Below are 19059 nucleotides of genomic sequence, written 5' to 3' on the forward strand. Positions count from 1 at the left end.
TAGTTTCTTCAACTTTAGTTGAACCGAGTGTGGCAGGCCCATATCTTTTGCCAGGGGTGCCCGGAACCCCTTTCGGTGACCCGATATGTACCCGGTACCCTCCGGAACACTTCCGGAGTCGGAATACTATCATCCTATATATCATTCTTTACCTCTCGACCATTTCGAGACTCCTCGTCGTGTCCGTGGTCTCATCCGGGACTCCGAACAACATTCGGTCACCAAAACCACATAACTCATATAATACTATATCGTCATCGAACGTTAACCGTGCGGACCCTACGGGTTCGAGAACTATGTAGACATGACCGAGACACCTCTCTGGTCAATAACCAGTAGCGGAACATGGTTGCTCATATTGTCTCCTACATATTCTACGAAGATCTTTATCCGTCAAACCATTATGACAACATACGTTATTCCCTTTGTCTATCGGTATGTTACTTGCCTGAGATTCGATCCTCGGTATCTTCATACCTAGTTCAATCTCGTTACCGGCAAGTCTCTTTACTCGTTCCGTAATACATCACCTCGTGACTAACTCCTTAGTTGTTCACTTGAAAGTTTATGATGTGTATTACGGAGAGGGCCCAAAGATACCTCCTATACTCGGAATGACAAATCCTAATCTCGATCTATGCGAACTCAACAAACACCTTTGGATATACCTGTAGAGCATCTTTATAATCATCTAGTTATGTTGTGACGTTTGATAGCACACAAGGCATCCTCCGGTATCCGGGAGTTGCATAATCTCATAGTCGAAGAAATATGCATTTGACATGAAGAAAGCAATAGCAATAAAACTGAATGATCATTATGCTAAGCTAACGGATGGGTCTTGCCCATCACATCATTCTCCTAATGATGTGATCTCTTTATCAAATGACAACTCATGTACATGGTTAGGAAACCTTAACCATCTTTGATCAACGAGCTAGTCAAGTAGAGGCTCACTAGGGACATAATGTTTGTCTATGTATTCACACATGTATTTAGGTTTCCGATCAATACAATTCTAGCATGAATAATAAACATTTATCAAGAATAAGGAAATATAAAATAACAACTTTATTATTGCCTCTAGGGCATATTTCCTTCAGGGTGTTCATAGCAAGACATACATCAAGTGTTCTCAAATCCATTAAAGTATTCAATCTGATAAAACGAAATCTCCAAGGGAAAACTCAAATCACAACAAGATAGAGAGGGGAAAACACCATATGATCCAACTATATTAGCAAAGCACGCGATACATCAAGATCGTGACATCTCAAGAACACATGAGAGAGAGAGATTAAACACATAGCTACTGGTACAAACCCTCAGCCCGAGAGTGGACTACTCCCTCCTCATCATGGTGGCCGCCGGGATGATGAAGATGGCCACCCATGATGATTTGCCCCTCCGGTAGGGTACCAGAACGGGTCTAGATTTGTTTTTCGTGCCTACAGGGGCTTGTGGTGGTGTTACTTCTAATCTTGGTTATTTCTGGGGGTTTCTGTATTTATAGGATTTTTGCGTCAATTCCACGCGAAGATGGGCCTCGAAGTGAGCACGATACACCAGGGCGTGCCTGGGGGGCCTGGCGCGCCCAGGTGGGTTGTGCCCACCTCGTGGCTCTTCTGGACCTCCCATGAAGCTTCTTGTGCGTCTTTTGTTCCAAAAAATCGTCAAAATGTTTTGTTGCATTTGGAGAACTTCTATTTCTGCACAAAAAACAACACCACGGTAGTTCTGCTGAAAACAACGTCAGTCTGGGTTAGTTCCATTCAAATCATACCAAAACCATATAAAATTGTTGTAAACATGGCATGAATACTTTATAAATTATAGATATGTTGGAGACGTATCAGGGTAGTATTGAGATATTCATATGGTGAAGCCCGAAAGTAGTTTGGATTCCCGGATGGGATCTGGGACATCACGAGGAGCTCCTGAATGGTCCGGAGGTAAAGATTTATATATGGGTAGTCATATTCAGGGTTCCAAAAATGTTCAGGTTTTTCGGTATTGTACCGAGAAGGTTCTAGAAGGTTACGAAGTGGGGCCCACCTACATGAGGGGACCCATATAGACATGGGTAGTGGGGCAAGTCCCCACACCCCTGGTCTAGGCGCACCAAGATCCTCACCTAAAAGGAATATGATCATATCCTGAAGGGATAATGTTGTAGAGTCAAACCCTAGGTGGGATCTTTTCACACTTGGAGGGGGAAAAGGAGGAAAAACACTCAAGAACACAAGAACAAAACTCTCAAACAAACCCAAATATCACATCCACTAGAGGGGCATACATGAGATCCACAAGATTACAAGATCAATCCAAGGGGAATAGCACTAGGGTAAGGTTCCTCTCACTAGGTGAGGTCTTGCATCCAAAGAGGATCTTCTCCAAGAGGAGGGCTTGATCTCCAAGAGGAGCTTCTCCAAGTGGAGGTCTAGATCTCCTAAAGGAGGAAGATGAGCAAAGCCCTCTTTTGTGTTCTAATATCTTTGCTGACCCTACAAATGAACTAGGAGATGCCCTTATATTGTTTAGGGACGAAATGAGGGAGGAGGGAGGATACAAGCGCAAAGCCCCGAGGAGGCACGCAGGCCCACGGTTTCGTCCGGGCACCCGGGGTCATGGGGTCCGGGCACCCAGACCGGTCAGGGCCATCTTCAGGTTCGGCCGGGCACCCGGGGGCGAAGGGTCCGGGCACCCGGCCCGTGCAGGGGCTCAGCTGGAGAGTGGCCCGGGCACCCGGGGCCCCAAGCCCGGGCACCCGCGGTGGCGCCAGGAGGGCGGCTGGGAGGGGCCGGGCACCCGGGGGGCCGAGGCCCAGGCACCCGGTGGGGCGGCCAGCGGCTGGGACCAGAGGGCCCGGGCACCCGTAGGCCAAGGGGTCGGGCACCCGGGGCGAGCCGGGGCAGCTCCCAGGTGGTGAGGCCGGGCACCCGGGGTTTGGGAGGCCGGGCACCCGGGGTGTCCAGAGGTTTCTCCTCCGTGCTTCCTTCTTCGTTCTTCTTGTCATCTCCTTCCTCCTCTTGCTCCATGGGTGCTTGGGTCTTCCTCCTTGCTTCCTCACGATGATCTCCAATGTACCTAAGAACGCATAGTGTATCTCTTTGAGGTAGAATCCCATTCTCAAGTGAAACCGAACGAAACTCGAAGAGCAGAGAATCAACCTCATTCTCGATGGCGCGTACATGTGCTCTTGTCATTGGTCCACTCGGTGCTTGCGATGGTGATGGAGTGTCGGTGCGAGTAGTCGAGGGATACCCCGCATCATCTTCCCCCCCTTGGGAGAGATCCGTCCACGGATCATGCTCTTCATCACCATGGTACTTGGCCAAGTCTTTGACATTGAAGATGTCGCTAACGTTGTACTTGTCGCGTGGGATGTCGACCTTGTAGGCGTTGTCATTGTAGCGTGCGATCACCTTGAATGGTCCGTCGGCTCTTGGGAGTAGCTTGGACTTGCGCTCCTTGGGGAAGCGGTCTTTGCGGAGATGTATCCATACTTGATCACCCGGTTGGAACACCATCGGAGACTTGTTGATGTTGAGCTTAGCAGTGAGGCGTTGCACTTGGCGCTCGATCATGGAACGTGTTTATTCATGCATCTTCTTGAGGTAGGCGGCTCTTGCACTTGCGTCCATGTTTGCTCGTTCTTGAAGTGGTAGAGGAAGGATGTCCAATGGAGACAAAGGTTTGAAGCCGTAGACGGCCTCGAAGGGGGACTTGCCGATTGTAGAGTGTCTTTCACGGTTGTAGGCGTACTCGGCGATGGGTAGGCACTCCTCCCACTCCTTGATGTTCTTCTTGATCAACACGCATACAAGAGTTGCAAGCGTCCGGTTGGTGACTTCCGTTTGGCCATCGGTTTGAGGATGATAGGCCGTGGAGAATAGTAGCTTGATCCCGAGCTTGGCGCATAGCGTCTTCCAAAAGTAGCTTAAGAACTTGACGTCTCGATCCGACACAATTGTCTTTGGCACGCCATGCAACCTCAAGATTTCCCTACAAAAGAGATTGGCAACATGTGAAGCGTCGTCTATCTTATTGCATGGAATAAAATGAGCCATTTTAGAAAATCGGTCCACAACAACAAAAATGGAATCCTTGCCATTTTGAGTCCTAGGTAATCCAAGCACAAAATCCATCCTAATGTCTTCCCAAGGTTGATGTGGAATAGGTAAAGGCATATGTAAACCATGGGATTGAGAGTGTGACTTAGCTTTGCAACATGTAGAGCACCGGTTGGTGAAGAGGGCGACATCGCGAAACATCTTGGGCCAATAATAGGTCTTGGAGAGCATGGCGAAAGTCTTGTCGCGTCCAAAGTGTCCCATGAGTCTGCCTCCATGAGCCTCTTGCAAAAGGAGCAACCGAAGAGAAGACTCGGGAATACATAGTTTGTTAGCTCTCATAAGATAACCATCTTTGATATAATATCTTTCCCAAGAAGTATGTGTCATACACTTAGCATAAGGAGTAGCAAAAGTCACATCACCCTCATACAAATCTTCTCCCATTACACCTCCTCCATCTCGCGCAGACGCTTGGCGAAGTCCTGTTGCACCTCCTCCATCTCACGCAGACGCTTGGCGAAGTCCTGTTGCAGTTCCACTGCCAGCACCAACACCACATCGTTTTGTTGGTTCAGATCTCATCTCCTCATCTCCCTATCTTGCTGGATCAAGAAGGAGAGGGCTCCATGGAGCCGAACGTGTGCTAATCTCAGAGACACTCCCCCCTCTCATTGCTAGCATCTCCATAGATAGATCTTTGGGGGTTTCGTAGGAAGAACTTTCGTTTTCCATGCAACGTTCTCCATCACTTCACACTCACAATTCCTGATAATTCTAATCGTCACACTTCGAGCAATCTATCGAAACCAAAAGAATTCAAAAAAACCATGCCATATAGAAGAACCAAAAGAACACAAGAGCTAATATGACATAGTGCAAACAGCAACAACATACAAAGGATTAATAGGTAATATAGGTTCTTATGGTGCTATAAGGTGAAAGGTGAAGGAATCAACTAAAAACGAGCCAATGGATGATGAACTATTGCTATATAAGCTTATATTGGAGATACTATGGAATATGATCAAAAGTATACGGAGAACAACATAAATGTTGCTTGGTAGATTGCATATGACATAAGAATTTATTTGCAAGAAGAATCAATTGAAACGGAGTACTGCAACTCAAGTTATAACGAAAATAAAGTTTTAATTGTATTTCAATTCAAACGGGTCAAAAAATATTTGGATATGGAGTATACTGGATATGAACTGACAGCATATGACACAAGGGTTTAGGTGCAAAAGAAATCAATGGAATAGGATATATGGTTAGCAAGATATGGTTTGAATTCAAATCTGAATTGCTCAAATTTGAATAACTCAAAAGTTGAAAGCAATGATGCTACTGGATAGTTAAGATCAATATGAATATCTAAGAAAAAGTATCACTAGAATTGGATTAACGGATCAAAAGATTTAAGTAATTCAATATAACATTGAATATGCTTAGGAACTGACATGGCTACGATCAAAACTAGTGGAGCAATCTGACTATGATCAAAATTATATGTTCACATGTAGAGAGGGGACGACTTCTAGTATTTCCGTGGGAGAGAAGAAATATTATTTATGCTAACTAAACCAAAAATTGATTTAATCCGAATTGAATGGTTTTGGGTGCTCTTTGGATCTCTATGTATAGGTTAAGTCTAGCGGATAGTCACGGACTAAAGAGAGATGCACACAGAGATTTAATTATGTGTATGATTTTTTTTAGGCACGCGAAAAGAATTGCCACGCACTGGGCCAGAGAGACAAGGCCCGCGGGTGAAAAAGAAAAGGAAAGAACCACTGGGGCGCCCTCCTGTTGGGCTGCGTGTTGCTACTGCTATGTTGCGCTCACGGGTTAAGAGCTGATTCACTCTCTGTCTGGCATTTTTTTTAAACGCAGCGAAGGTTTTGTGGCCCTAAACAAATCTAAAGGTATTTCTAAAAATACCATAACATTTTCATTAAAATACCTGTACTCATATGGATCCTTTGAACTTTCTATTCCGGCCAATAGATTTTCTTAAATTTATAAAATAATTTTTCCATAATAACAATTTCCTAATTAATTCTTAGGGTTTATTAAATGTTCAAAATATTTCTATGAACTCCAAACAATTATTCAAAACATTTCCTAATTAACATTAAATTGAAGAAGTCATGTGATCTTCTTTCATTGTTTTCTTTTAAATTGGGAATTATTTGAATATTTCAATATCCAAATAAACTTTCAACTACAACCAAAACCAAATGAGGAATTTTGGGAAGTAATTTATTCCCTCTCATTCTCCAAAAAGTTTCAAACTCCAGGCTCTGGCTGAAGAATGTAAGATTCTTAGACCATCCGAGGTATCTGAGCGGGAGTTAGAGGCACAAAGCTCTGAAGTGTGATCTTGAGATCCGTTCCTCCTCCTGCTTCCTCCATTAGAAACCAAGAACGACATTGAAAGAAGTGGCACGACGACAATCAATGACACGACAGAAAACTCAAACCATCGGGATTACAAAGATGATGGAGGGAGCATTAGGGGGAGGTGGTGTCTCTGGAGGGACGGCCATGGTGCTGGTGGCAACACCAGGGAGAAATCATAGGAATTCATGAGGTACTTGAGATGTAGGTGTAGTGCTTAAAGTTGATGGGGTGCAATTTCATTTCTTGCAAGTGAAACCAATGGAAATGATAAACGTGCATGACGTTGAAAAAGCATTGGTTACATTAAAAAGAAACTTTAGTTTGGTGTGTGGCACCTTTTAGCCCTACGTATATACGATGAATCGTCCTCACTTTCCCTCCTTTGAGTACTCATCAATTTCGACGGAAGAGTGCATGCAAAAAAAAAAAGAATACTAAATTTGATGGTATCCGTTCTGAAAGGGGAGAGGTCAGACATTTGAAAATTCAAAACTTGTCAGTAGCGAGACCAATATATCGTACAAAAATGATACTACCATGAGATTCCAACCATATCAATTTTGTGCCACATAATTTCACCTCGTGAATAGTGTTGCTAATTTTGATCAAGGATCGACACGCCCGGCACGTATGCCTCCTCAAGATGATGGACTCCGACGATGCCGCTACGTACTTAAGCACGTCACACGTTGACACGTTGCTAATCAGCCATCCTCTTATTTCGCATGTGCGCGAAAGATTCCACAAGTGCGAACAACGTGCGGCGGATACGCAGCCACAAAATTGAGATATGGTCTGCCTACCTTTGTTTCAGCTAGCCAAGTCGTCACGCCATGTTATATTTGCACCTTCTGAAAAAGAACAGAAAAGGCAAGATCTGTTACAATATACAACTATTATGTGTTCGCCTCTCCTTCAAAAAAGAATTTGCTCGCGTTGCAATTATGCATTATGCATGCTGGTTAAGAAGCTTAACATATATAATAAACTCTAACTTTTTATTCTATACTCCATCCATCTCAAAATAACTGTCTCAACCTTAGTACAAAGTTAAAATTAATACAAAGTTGAGGTACTTATTTTGAGACGAAGGAAGTATAATATTAAGATAAAGATCGGCCGAGATCAACCCATCGGTTTTGCATCCATGTGTCTGTGTCCATCACGCATGGCTCTTCTCTTTCTCTTCGGAGTTCTTTTTTTTTTGCGGGTGCTCGCCAGAGCATCTAGAGCCATGGACACCAACAAACGTTCACGGATACGCCCAGATACGTCCACAACAGTGATCAGACACTCTTTAAATTTTGTTTTGTGTGTCCGAATACCTCAAACTTAAAAATCTTAAATCCATACATAACATGCAAAAGAGAAAACATGCGTACTAAGTAGATCAACTAAATCTACACTGCCCTACTCCTCGTCGGAGATGCCCACGATCTCCGTGCCTGGCCCAGGGTATACACGTCAGTCGCAACTACGGCTCCGGTGGCTCCTCTGCGTCTACCTCCGCCTCCAGTTCGGCGGAAAGCGAGTTGGTCACTGCCCGTTCTTACCGGTTGGTCTCGACATACGCCTCATCCTAAAAGGACTCTACGATGATGGCCCGCTCCGTCATCTCCGCCGCTTGGGCTAAATATCTTTATTTAGGTAATAACTAGGTGACGAAGTTATAACCTTTTGAATTTAACCAAGTACGCACATTCTTAATTTTCATTATTTCAATGAGACAATTTTGGAAAAATTAAGAAGTCCGGTATTTTTTTTCATATTGCTAAAGAAATACCCCTCCCCTCATGCCCTCGCGATGCTCCCGCGAGGTCACACCAGGGCAGCCAAGACTAGTCGGACAAGGCCTCTCCCCCGTCTCCTGATGGAGAGCGTCGTCAGGCAAAGCCCGGGCGGCGTAAATGGTCGTGGGGTTATTGGTCTGTGCGTTGGGGCTAGATCCGGTGGCCTCATGACTCAGCGGCAGGATGCGATCAGGGGCTTCTCCGCAGGCGAGGGCAAGAGTGCAAGGTGTTGTCGGTGGATCACCGATGAAAGTACGGGCGGAGGCCCCGAGAGTTTGAGCAGTTCGAGTGTGTTGACCTCCTGACACGTGAGCAATGAGGTTGCTCTTGATGTTGGTGGTCGGAGTGTCGTGAGTTGCATTGGGTAGGGCACATGTCCTATGGAGTGCATGCATCTTCACAGTTGCGGGAGCGTTCCGGGTCTGCTACTCTACTAGCAGTCACGACTTCTTCTCTTCGGCAATGTGGTGGGATGATGACTAACTCGGTGGAACAGGTTATCGTTGATTTGTGTGAATTTTGGTCGCGTGCTGATGTGATGTTCGTCGAGCCGTCGCCGACATTGGGTGTGGCTTGTGGCATTGTTTTGGTGGGCTTTGTATTCGGTTTTGTTTGGTTTTTCGTAATTAACTAGACAACAACCTTCTTCTTAGTTAATGAAACGCGCAAAGCTTTTGCCTTGTGTTTTGGAAGAAAAAAATGTCTGGTGCTGTGATTTTAAGCAAAGTGATGTGCTATAATAATTTAGTTAATTGAATCCCCCCAAGGAAAAAAGTCAAACTGCTGAATAGAAGAGTGTAAATCTGGTGGCACGTGGGCCCACTGAACTCCTGGACGCAGAAGGAAAAGAGCACGTGCCGAAAAGAGGTGGAAAAGAAGCGGAACAGAAATGTCAAAGCAATGGTCTCGTTTTCATTAGTAGTAGTACGTGGTTTGCACAAATCATGCGCACACAAACTAAGCCAGCTAGCTACGGCAAACGAAAAGGGAAAAAAGATGGCAAGAAAACCGAGCGGAGAAGGTTCCCCTGAAAGAAAAGTAAAGAAAACAGAGTACAGGAGTACACAGCCACAGGACAGCCGGCGCCGCTTCTCCCCTCCCTCGCACGCATTCTTCACGTGCGCTGCGCGGCAAAAGAAAAGAAGAGACCGAACCGCCCCGCTGCCGTCGTGCGCACACAACGTTTCATAAACAAGCGGGGCAGAGAGAGAGAGAGAGAGCTGCGTGTGTACATATTGACGGGCCAAACCCTACCGGCTGATATCTGGTCTCGTCTAACTCTCACGCATATCCTTCCTCCTTCCAAGTACCGGGCCGGCTAGTTGAGGAGGAAAGATCGATAGACCTGGTACTACTTGAATATACACATTAATGGCGGCGGCGAGTAGGAGCGCGTCGGACACGGCGGAGGGGTGGCGAGATGGGGGAAGCATCGACGACGAGGGAGCGGAGGTCGAACTGAGTCTACGGCTTCGGACCGGAAGCAGCAGCAGCGCGGCGAGGAGGAGCATGACCATATTCTACAATGGCCGGGTGTGCGCCGTCGACGTCACCGAGCTCCAGGTAAGCTAACTGCCCCGATCCTTAGCATCATTTTAATTTGCTCCATCCCTGCATGTATCAGTATGTTTCAACCCTAAGTAGTTAATCATGCTCACCTACACTAGGTTGGTCATCACTGACGATCATGCATATACTTATATCCTTAGCTCAATCTTGGAAGTGATTAAAAGGCAAAACAATGTAGGAGTATGATGGATCGAATGGATCCTTCACCACGAGTTGTTTTTGCAGTTCAATGTAAACGATGCCAAGAAATAGAATCGGCGTGTTAGAGTCAAAGTCCTTTGTGAGGGGGAAAAACATGGTAACAATGTATGCATTATGCATGTGTTTATTTCAGCACGTCGATTGAGTTGGACAAAAAATCCAGTACGGTTGAAATTTCAGAAAACTAGGAGTAATATTTAATGACTTACGTTTGGGTCAAAATTCTTGTGCTTATTTCGACACGTGCTGTACCACATCCAGGAGACAGGCAAAACTAAGACGCAGCCACATTTAGTCTTGGTGGAGTAGTAGGAGATGTGCAATTGACAAGCACGTTCAACTCCCCAAACGCGATCATCTCTTAGTCAGACTTTTTTTTTGACAGCATCTCTTAGTCTGACTTAATTAAGCAATTAGTCAGAAAAAGGGACAATCCTCCATACAGAATAGACAACCAGAATTAAACACGTGCTCGATCGCACCAAAAATCAAAATGATCATGCACAAAAAATTGTTTGAAATTTTCTAGTCATATGTTTGTTTGAAATGTGTGCGCAGACGTGGCTGTGAAAAAAAATAATTTGTTGATTGATTAATCGCAGGCAAGGGAAATCATAACCATGGCAAGCCAACAAATTCTAACCGAGCAGCAGGACAGCAGCGGCGGCGGCACTGCAGTGGCACAGTGCGGAGCTCATCAGAATCCAAGCCAGTCGGCGCCGCAACGTTGGGCTTCACGTCCGCTTCGTCAGGGAGCGGTCACCAGCCAAGCGGCCGCCGCGGGGCTGTCGATGAAGCGGTCGTTGCAGCAGTTTCTGCAGAAGCGGAAGACAAGGGTCGCCGCCATGGGTTCGCCGTACGCCGGCGGCCGGCGGGCGGTGCCCTCCTAGTCCTAGGCCGGTGGTTAAAGACATTTACGTACTTGTAGTAGCTAGCATCTGGTTATTTTTGTTCTTGAAACTTGTATTTTCAAGCATGAGATTGGAGTGTTCAAATCAAGTTTTCGTTTGTTCGAGTGTTCAACTAGTTAGTTTCTTGGAGATCAACTTGTTGGCGGCCGCTAGAGTAACTTATTCGTTGGGTAAATGCAAACTCACCTTGCACGTAATGTACTTAATTCAATTTTTCTTTTGCGGCCGGGCATTGTTCCCCATCTCCCTCCTCTCTCCCCCCGACCCCCGCGTCCCTCCTCGAGGCGACACGCGGGGGGAGGGGGGACCCTGTTTGCCGCCGCCGGCCGACCCTCGTCCCTCCCATCCCCCTCGCCGCCGCCGAGGGCCGCTCCCGGGCAAAGCCCGGGCAGGGCCGGCGGCGGCGGGGCCTCTCCACCGCGCGACTCACCACCCCATGGCCATGGCGCGTGGCTCTGTCTCCGGCGGCGCTTAGTGGCGTGGTGCTGCGATTCGCGGCGGCGGCAGCCTGGCGCGGTGGCTGCGGGGGTGGTTTGAGCCTCGTACAGTGGTGCTGCCTGCGGCAGTGATGGCTGCTGGTTTCGAGTCCGCCCCGATCCTCTTCTTTGGATTTGGATCTGGCCGGCCCGTACTCGGTCGTGGCTGCCGGCAGGCGTGGTGACGTCGGGCCTCCACGGCTGCCAGGCACGGTGGTGGTGCTGGCGGTTGCGTTGGGAGCTTGGTGTGGTGGTGGCCGACGACAGAGCACAGCGGGCGGCATGGAGTTGCGACGGTCTTGGTGGGGTCTGCAGCGGTGTGGTGTGGTGCGACAGCTTGGTGGCGACGGCGCGTGCTGGAGATGGCAGTGCGAACCACCGTCCAGATTGGTGGCGGAGCTGTGATGGCTCGGCTAGGATGGAGTTCCTGGCGAGCAGCGAGCGTCTGGGCCACCTCTGGGCTTGTGTGGTGAGCGAAGGTGCTCTCCCGGTGGTGCCGGCGTGGGAGTTGTCCGCGCCTTGGTGTTGGATCGCCGAAAGGCTGTCACTTGGAGCGGATGATAGCCTTTGGTGGCGGTCCTGGCCCTTGCTGGAGGAGTTGGGTGGCTGCGAATCCTTGGCCAGGTTGTAGGTGTTTGGTGGGCGGTGTTTTCCTGCTGTGCGGTCTATCGGCGGCTCTCGGCTATGCAGCTACGACGGCGGGGCGCTGCGGTGGCGGCGGTGCGAAGCATCTTGGATGGTGCTGCCCAATTCCTTCGAGGTGGTGAAATGTGTGATGTTCGGATGAAAATCTTGAAGGAAATATGCCCTGAAGGCAATAATAAAGTTATTATTTATTTCCTTATATCATGATAAATGTTTATTATTCATGCTAGAATTGTATTAACCGGAAACATAATACATGTGTGAATACATAGACAAACATATAGTCACTAGTATGCCTCTACTTGACTAGCTCATTAATCAAAGATGGTTATGTTTCTTAACCATAGACATGTGTTGTCATTTGATTAATGGGATCACATCATTAGGAGAATGATGTGATTGACATGACCCATTCCGTTAGCCTAGCACTTGATCGTTTAGTATGTTGCTATTGCTTTCTTCATGACTTATACATGTTCCTGTAACTATGAGATTATGCAACTCCCGTTTACCAGAGGAACACTTTGGGTGCTACCAAACGTCACAACGTAACTGGGTGATTATAAAGGAGTACTACAGGTGTCTCCAAAGGTACATGTTGGGTTGGCGTATTTCGAGATTAGGTTTTGTCACTCCGATTGTCGGAGAGGTATCTCTGGGCCCTCTCGGTAATGCACATCACTATAAGCCTTGCAAGCAATGTGACTAATGAGTTAGTTGCGGGATGATGCATTATGTAACGAGTAAAGAGACTTGCCGGTAACGAGATTGAACTAGGTATTGAATACCGACGATCGAATCTCGGGCAAGTAACATACCGATGACAAAGGGAACAACGTATGTTGTTATGCGGTTTGACCGATAAAGATCTTCGTAGAATATGTAGGAGCCAATATGAGCATCCAGGTTCCGCTATTGGTTATTGACCAAGAATAGTTCTAGGTCATGTCTACATAGTTCTCGAACCCGTAGGGTCCGCACGCTTAAGGTTTCGATGACAGTTATATTATGAGTTTATGAGTTTTGATGTACCGAAGGAGTTCGGAGTCCCGGATGAGATCGGGGACATGACGAGGAGTCTCGAAATGGTCGAGACGTAAAGATCGATATATTGGACGACTATATTCGGAGTTCGGAAAGGTTCCGAGTGATTCGGGTATTTTTGGGAGTACCGGGGAGTTACGGGAATACGGGGAAGAGTATTGGGCCTTAATGGGCCTTAGTGGGAAGGAGCCAGGAGGTGGCGCACGCCCCTCCCAAGCCCAGTCCGAATTGGACAAGGAGTTTGGGGCGCGGCCCCCCTCTCCCTTCCTTCTCCACTTCCCTCCTTTCCCCCCTTCTCCTAGTTGGACTAGGAAAGAAGGAGTCCTACTCCCGGTGGGAGTAGGACTCCCCTTGGCGCGCCCTCCTCCTAGGGCCGGCCTCCTCCTCCCTTTCTCCTTTATATACGGGGGCAGGGGCACCCCATGACACACAAGTTGATCTATGGATCGTTCCTTAGCCGTGGGCGGTGCCCCCCTCCACCATATTCCACCTCAGTCATATCGTCGCGAAGTTTAGGCGAAGCCTTGCGCCGCTAGAACATCATCATCGTCACCACACCGTCGTGCTGACGGAACTCATCCCCGACGCTTTGCTGGATTGGAGCCCGGGGAACGTCATCGAGCTGAACGTGTGCTGAACACGGAGGTGCCGTACGTTCGGTGCTTGGATCGGTCGAATCGTGAAGATGTACGACTACATCAACCGTGTTGTCATAACGCTTCCGCTTACGGTCTACGAGGGTACGTGGACAACACTCTCCCCTCTCGTTGCTATGCCATCACCATGATCTTGCGTGTGTGTACGAAATTTTTTGAAATTACTACGTTCCTCAAAAGTGGCATCCGAGCCTAGGTTTTATGCGTTGATGTTATATGCACGAGTAGAACACAAGTGAGTTGTGGGCGATACAAGTCATACTGCTTACCAGCATGTCATACTTTGGTTCGGCGGCATTGTTGGATGAAGCGGCCCGGACCGACATTACGCGTACGCTTACGCGAGACTGGTTTTACCGCCGTGCTTTGCACACAGGTGACTAGCGGGTGTCAGTTTCTCCAACTTTAGTTGAACCGAGTGTGGCTACGCCCGGTCCTTGAGAAGGTTAAAACAACACCAACTTGACGAACTATCGTTGTGGTTTTGATGCGTAGGTAAGAACGGTTCTTGCTTAGCCCATAGCAGCCACGTAAAACTTGCAACAACAAAGTAGAGGACGTCTAACTTGTTTTTGCAGGGCATGTTGTGATGTGATATGGTCAAGACATGATGAGGTATAAGTTGTTGTATGAGATGATCATGTTTTGTTGAAGTTATCGGCAACTGGCAGAAGCTCTATGGTTGTCTCTTTGTTGCATAAGATGCAAGTGCCAAATAATTGCTTTACTTTATCGCTATGCGATAGCAATAGTTGCAAGAGCAATAGTTGGCGAGACGACCATGTGACGACACATTGATATAGATCAAGATGATGAAGATCATGGTGTCGTGCCGGTGACGATAGAGATCATGACAGTACTTTGGAGATGGAGATCAAAGGCGCAAGATGATCATGGCCATATCATGTCACATATTTTGATTGCATATGATGTTTATCTGTTATACATCTTATTCTGTTTTGTTTGACGGTAGCATTATAAGATGATCTCTCACTAATTATCAAGAAGTGTTCTCCCTGAGTATGCACCGTTGCCAAAGTTCGTCGTGCCCAGACACCACGTGATGATCGGGTGTGATAAGCTCTACGTCCATCTACAACGGGTGCAAGCCAGTTTTGCACACGCGGAATACTCGGGTTAAACTTGACGAGCCTAGTATATGCAGATATGGCCTCGGAACACGGAGACCGAAAGGTCGAGTGTGAATCATATAGTAGATATGATCAACATAATGATGTTCACCATTGAAAGCTACTCCATTTCACGTGATGATCGGTTATGGTTTAGTTGATTTGGATCACGTGATCACTTAGAGAATTAGAGGGATGTCTTTCTAAGTGGGAGTTCTTAAGTAATATGATTAATTGAGCTTAAATTTATCATGAACTTAGTCCTGGTAGTATTTTGCAAATTATGTTGTAGATCAATAGCTTGCGTTGTTGCTTTCATATGTTTATTATGATATGTTCCTAGAGAAAATTGTGTTGAAAGATGTTAGTAGCAATGATGTGGATTGGATCCGTGATCTGAGGTTTATCCTCATTGCTGCACAGAAGAATTATGTCCTTAATGCACCACTAGGTGACAGACCTATTGCAGGAGCAGATGCAGACGTTATGAACGTTTGGCTAGCTCAATATGATGACTACTTGATAGTTTAGTGCACCATGATTAACGGCTTAGAATCGGGACTTCAAAGACGTTTTTGAACGTCATGGACCATATGAGATGTTCCAGGAGTTGAAGTTAATATTTCAAGCAAATACCCGAGTTGAGAGATATGAAGTCTCCAACAAGTTCTATGGCTAAAAGATGGAGGAGAATCGCTCAACTAGTGAGCAAATACTTAGATTGTCTGAGTACTACAATCGCTTGAATCAAGTGGGAGTTAATCTTCCAGATAAGATAGTGATTGACAGAGTTCTCTAGTCACCATCACCAAGTTACTGGAACTTCGTGATGAACTATAATGCAAGGGATGACGAAAATGATTCCTGAGCTCTTCGTGATGCTGAAATCAACGAAGGTAGAAATCAAGAAAGAGCATCAAGTGTTGATGATTGACAAGACCACTAGTTTCAAGAAAAGGGCAAAGGAAAGAAAGGGAACTTCAACTAGAATGACAAGAAAGTTGTCACTCCCACGAAGAAGCCCAAAGATGAACCAAAGCCTGAAACTGAGTGCTTACACTGCAAAGGAAATGGTCACTGGAAACGGAAATACCCTGAATATTTGGTGGATAAGAAGGATGGCAAACTGAACAAGGGTATATTTGATATACAGGTTATTGATGTGTACCTTACTAGTGTTTATAGTAACCCCTGAGTATTTAATACTTGTTCGGTTGCTAAAGATTAGTAACTCGAAACAGGAGTTACAGAATAAACAGAAACTAGTTGAGGGTGCAGTGACGATGTGTGTTGGAAGTGGTTCCAAGATTGATATGATCATCATCGCACACTCCCTATACTTTCGGAATTAGTGTTAAACCTAAATAAATGTTATTTGGTGTTTGCGTTGAACATGAATATGATTTGATCATGTTTATTGCGATACGGTTATTCATTTAAAGTCAAAGAATAATTGTTATTCCGTTTACATGAATAAAACCTTCGATGGTCATACACCCAATGAAAATAGTTTGTTGGATCTCGATCGTAGTGATGCACATATTCATAATATTGACGCCAAAAGATGCGAAGTTAATAATGATAGTGCAACTTATTTGTGGCACTGCCGTTTGGGTCATATCGGTGTAAAGCGCATGAAGAAACTCCATAAAGATGGATTTTTGGAATCACTTGGTTATGAATCATTTGATGCTTGCGAACCGTGCCTTGTGGGCAAGATGATTAAAACTCCATTCTCCGAAAAAATGGAACGAGCTACTGACTTATTGGAAATAATACATACCGATGTATGCGATCCGATGAGTGTTAAGACTCGTGGCAAGTATCTTTATTTTCTAACCTTCACAGATGATTTGAGCAGATATGGGTATATCTACTTGATGAAACATAAGTCTGAAATAGTTAAAAAGTTCAAAGAATTTCAGAGTGAAGTGGAAAAATCATCGTAATAAGAAAAATCAAGTTTCTATGATCTGATCGTGGAGACGAATATTTGAGTTATGAGTTTGGTCTTCATTTGAAACAATGTGAAATAGTTTCGCAACTCACGCCATCTGGAACACCACAATGTAATGGTGTGTCCGAACGTCGTAATCGTACTTTACTAGATATGGTGCGATCTATGATGTCTCTTATCGGTTTACCACTATCGTTTTGGGGTTATGCATTAGAGACAGCTGCATTCACGTTTAATAGGGCACCATCTAAATCCGTTGAGACGACACCGTATGAACTATGGTTTAGCAGTAAACCTAAGCTGTCATTTCTTAAAGCTTGGAGTTGTGATGCTTATATGAAAAAGGTTTTCAACCTGATAAGCTCGAACCCAAATCGGAGAAGTGTGTCTTCATAGAATACCCAAAGGTAACTATTGGGTACACCTTCTATCACAGATCCGAAGGCAAGTTATTCGTTGCTAAGATGGATCCTTTCTAGAGAAGAAGTTTCTCTCGAAAGAAGTGAGTGGGGGGAAAGTAGAACTTGATGAGGTAATTGTACCTTCTCCCTTATTGGAAAGTAGTGCATCACAGAAATCAGTTCCAGTGATTCCTACACCAATTAGTGAGGAAGTTAATGATGATGATCATGAAACTTCAGATCAAGTTGCTACCAAACCTAGTAGGTCTTCCAGAGTAAGATCCGCACCAGAGTGGTACGGTAATCATGTTCTGGAAGTCATGTTACTAGACCATGATGAACCTATGAACTATGAGGAAGCGATGATGAGCCCAGATTCCACGAAATGGCTTGAGGCCATAAAATCTGAGATATGATCCATGTATGAGAACAAAGTATGGACTTTGATTGACTTGCTCGATGATCAGCAAGCCATGTTAAATAAATGGATCTTCAAGAGGAAGACGGACACTGATAGTAGTGTTACTATCTACTAAGCTCGACTTGTTGCGAAAGGTTTTCAACAAGTTTAAGGTGTTGAATACGATGAGATTTTCTCACTCGTATCGAAGCTTAAGTCTGTCTGAATCATGTTAGCAATTGCCACATTTTATGAAATCTGGCAAATGGATGTCAAAACTGCATTCCTTAATGGATTTATTAAAGAAGAGTTGTATATGATGCAACCAGAAAGTTTTTGTCAATCCTAAAGATGCTAACAAAGTGTGCAAGCTCCAGCGATCCATCTATGGACTGGTGCAAGCATCTCGGAGTTGGAATATACGCTTTGATGAGTTGATCAAAGCATATGGTTTTATGCAGACTTTTGAAGAAGCCTGTATTTACAGTAAAGTGAGTGGGAGCACTACAGCATTTCTGATAAGTGTATGTGAATGACATATTGCTGATCGGAAATAATGTATAATTATTCTGCAAAGCATAAAGGAGTGTTTGAAAGGAGTTTTTCAAAGAAAGACCTCGGTGAAGCTACTTACACATTGAGCATCAAGATCTATATAGATAGATCAAGACACTTGATAAGATTTTTCAATGAGTGCATACCTTGATAAATTTTTTGAAATAGTTCAAAATGGAACAGTCAAAGAAGGAGTTCTTGCTTGTGTTGCAAGGTGTGAAGTTGAGTAAGACTCAAGACCCGACCATGGCAGAAAATAGAAAGAGAATGAAAAGTCATTCCCTATGCCTCAGTCATAGGTTCTATAAAGTGTGTTATGTTGTGAACCAGACCTATTGTATACCTTGTTCTAAGTTTGACAAAGGAATAAAATTTTGATCTAATAGTAGATCACTGGAAAGCGGTCAAGGATATCCTTAATGAGGACTAAGGAGATGTTTCTTGATTATGAAGGTGATAAAAGAGTTCATTGTAAAAGTTACATCGGTGCAAACTTTTACACTGATCCAGATGACTCTAAGTCTCAATCTGGATACATATTGAAAGTGGGAGCAATTAGCTAGAGTAGCTCCATGCCGAGCATTGAAGACATAGAATATTTACAAAATACATACGGCTCTGTATGTGACAGACCCGTTGACTAAATTTCTCTCACGAACAAAACATGATCATATCTTTGTACTCTTTGGGTGTTAATCACATAGCGATGTGAGCTAGACTATTGACTCTAGTAAACCCTTCGGGTGTTGGTCACATGATGATGTGAACTATTGGGTATTAATCACATACAGATGTGAATATTGGTGTTAAATCACATGGCGATGTGAACTAGATTATTGACTCTA

The 19059-nt window shown here is 45.2% G+C and overlaps 1 protein-coding gene across 1 annotated transcript; it reads left to right on the forward strand.

Moving 5' to 3' along the window:
- Window positions 1–9453: 9453 nt before the first annotated feature.
- On the forward strand, window positions 9454–11069 carry LOC123041242 (protein TIFY 5). Its single transcript, XM_044463899.1, has 2 exons — window positions 9454–9832; window positions 10642–11069. Exons 1-2 carry the CDS (start codon window positions 9641–9643, stop codon window positions 10927–10929), a joined length of 480 nt encoding a protein of 159 aa, XP_044319834.1. The 5' UTR covers window positions 9454–9640; the 3' UTR covers window positions 10930–11069.
- Window positions 11070–19059: the final 7990 nt, after the last annotated feature.

Source organism: Triticum aestivum, chromosome 2B, assembly GCF_018294505.1.
Source record: "Triticum aestivum cultivar Chinese Spring chromosome 2B, IWGSC CS RefSeq v2.1, whole genome shotgun sequence".
Classification (NCBI taxonomy): domain Eukaryota; kingdom Viridiplantae; phylum Streptophyta; class Magnoliopsida; order Poales; family Poaceae; genus Triticum; species Triticum aestivum.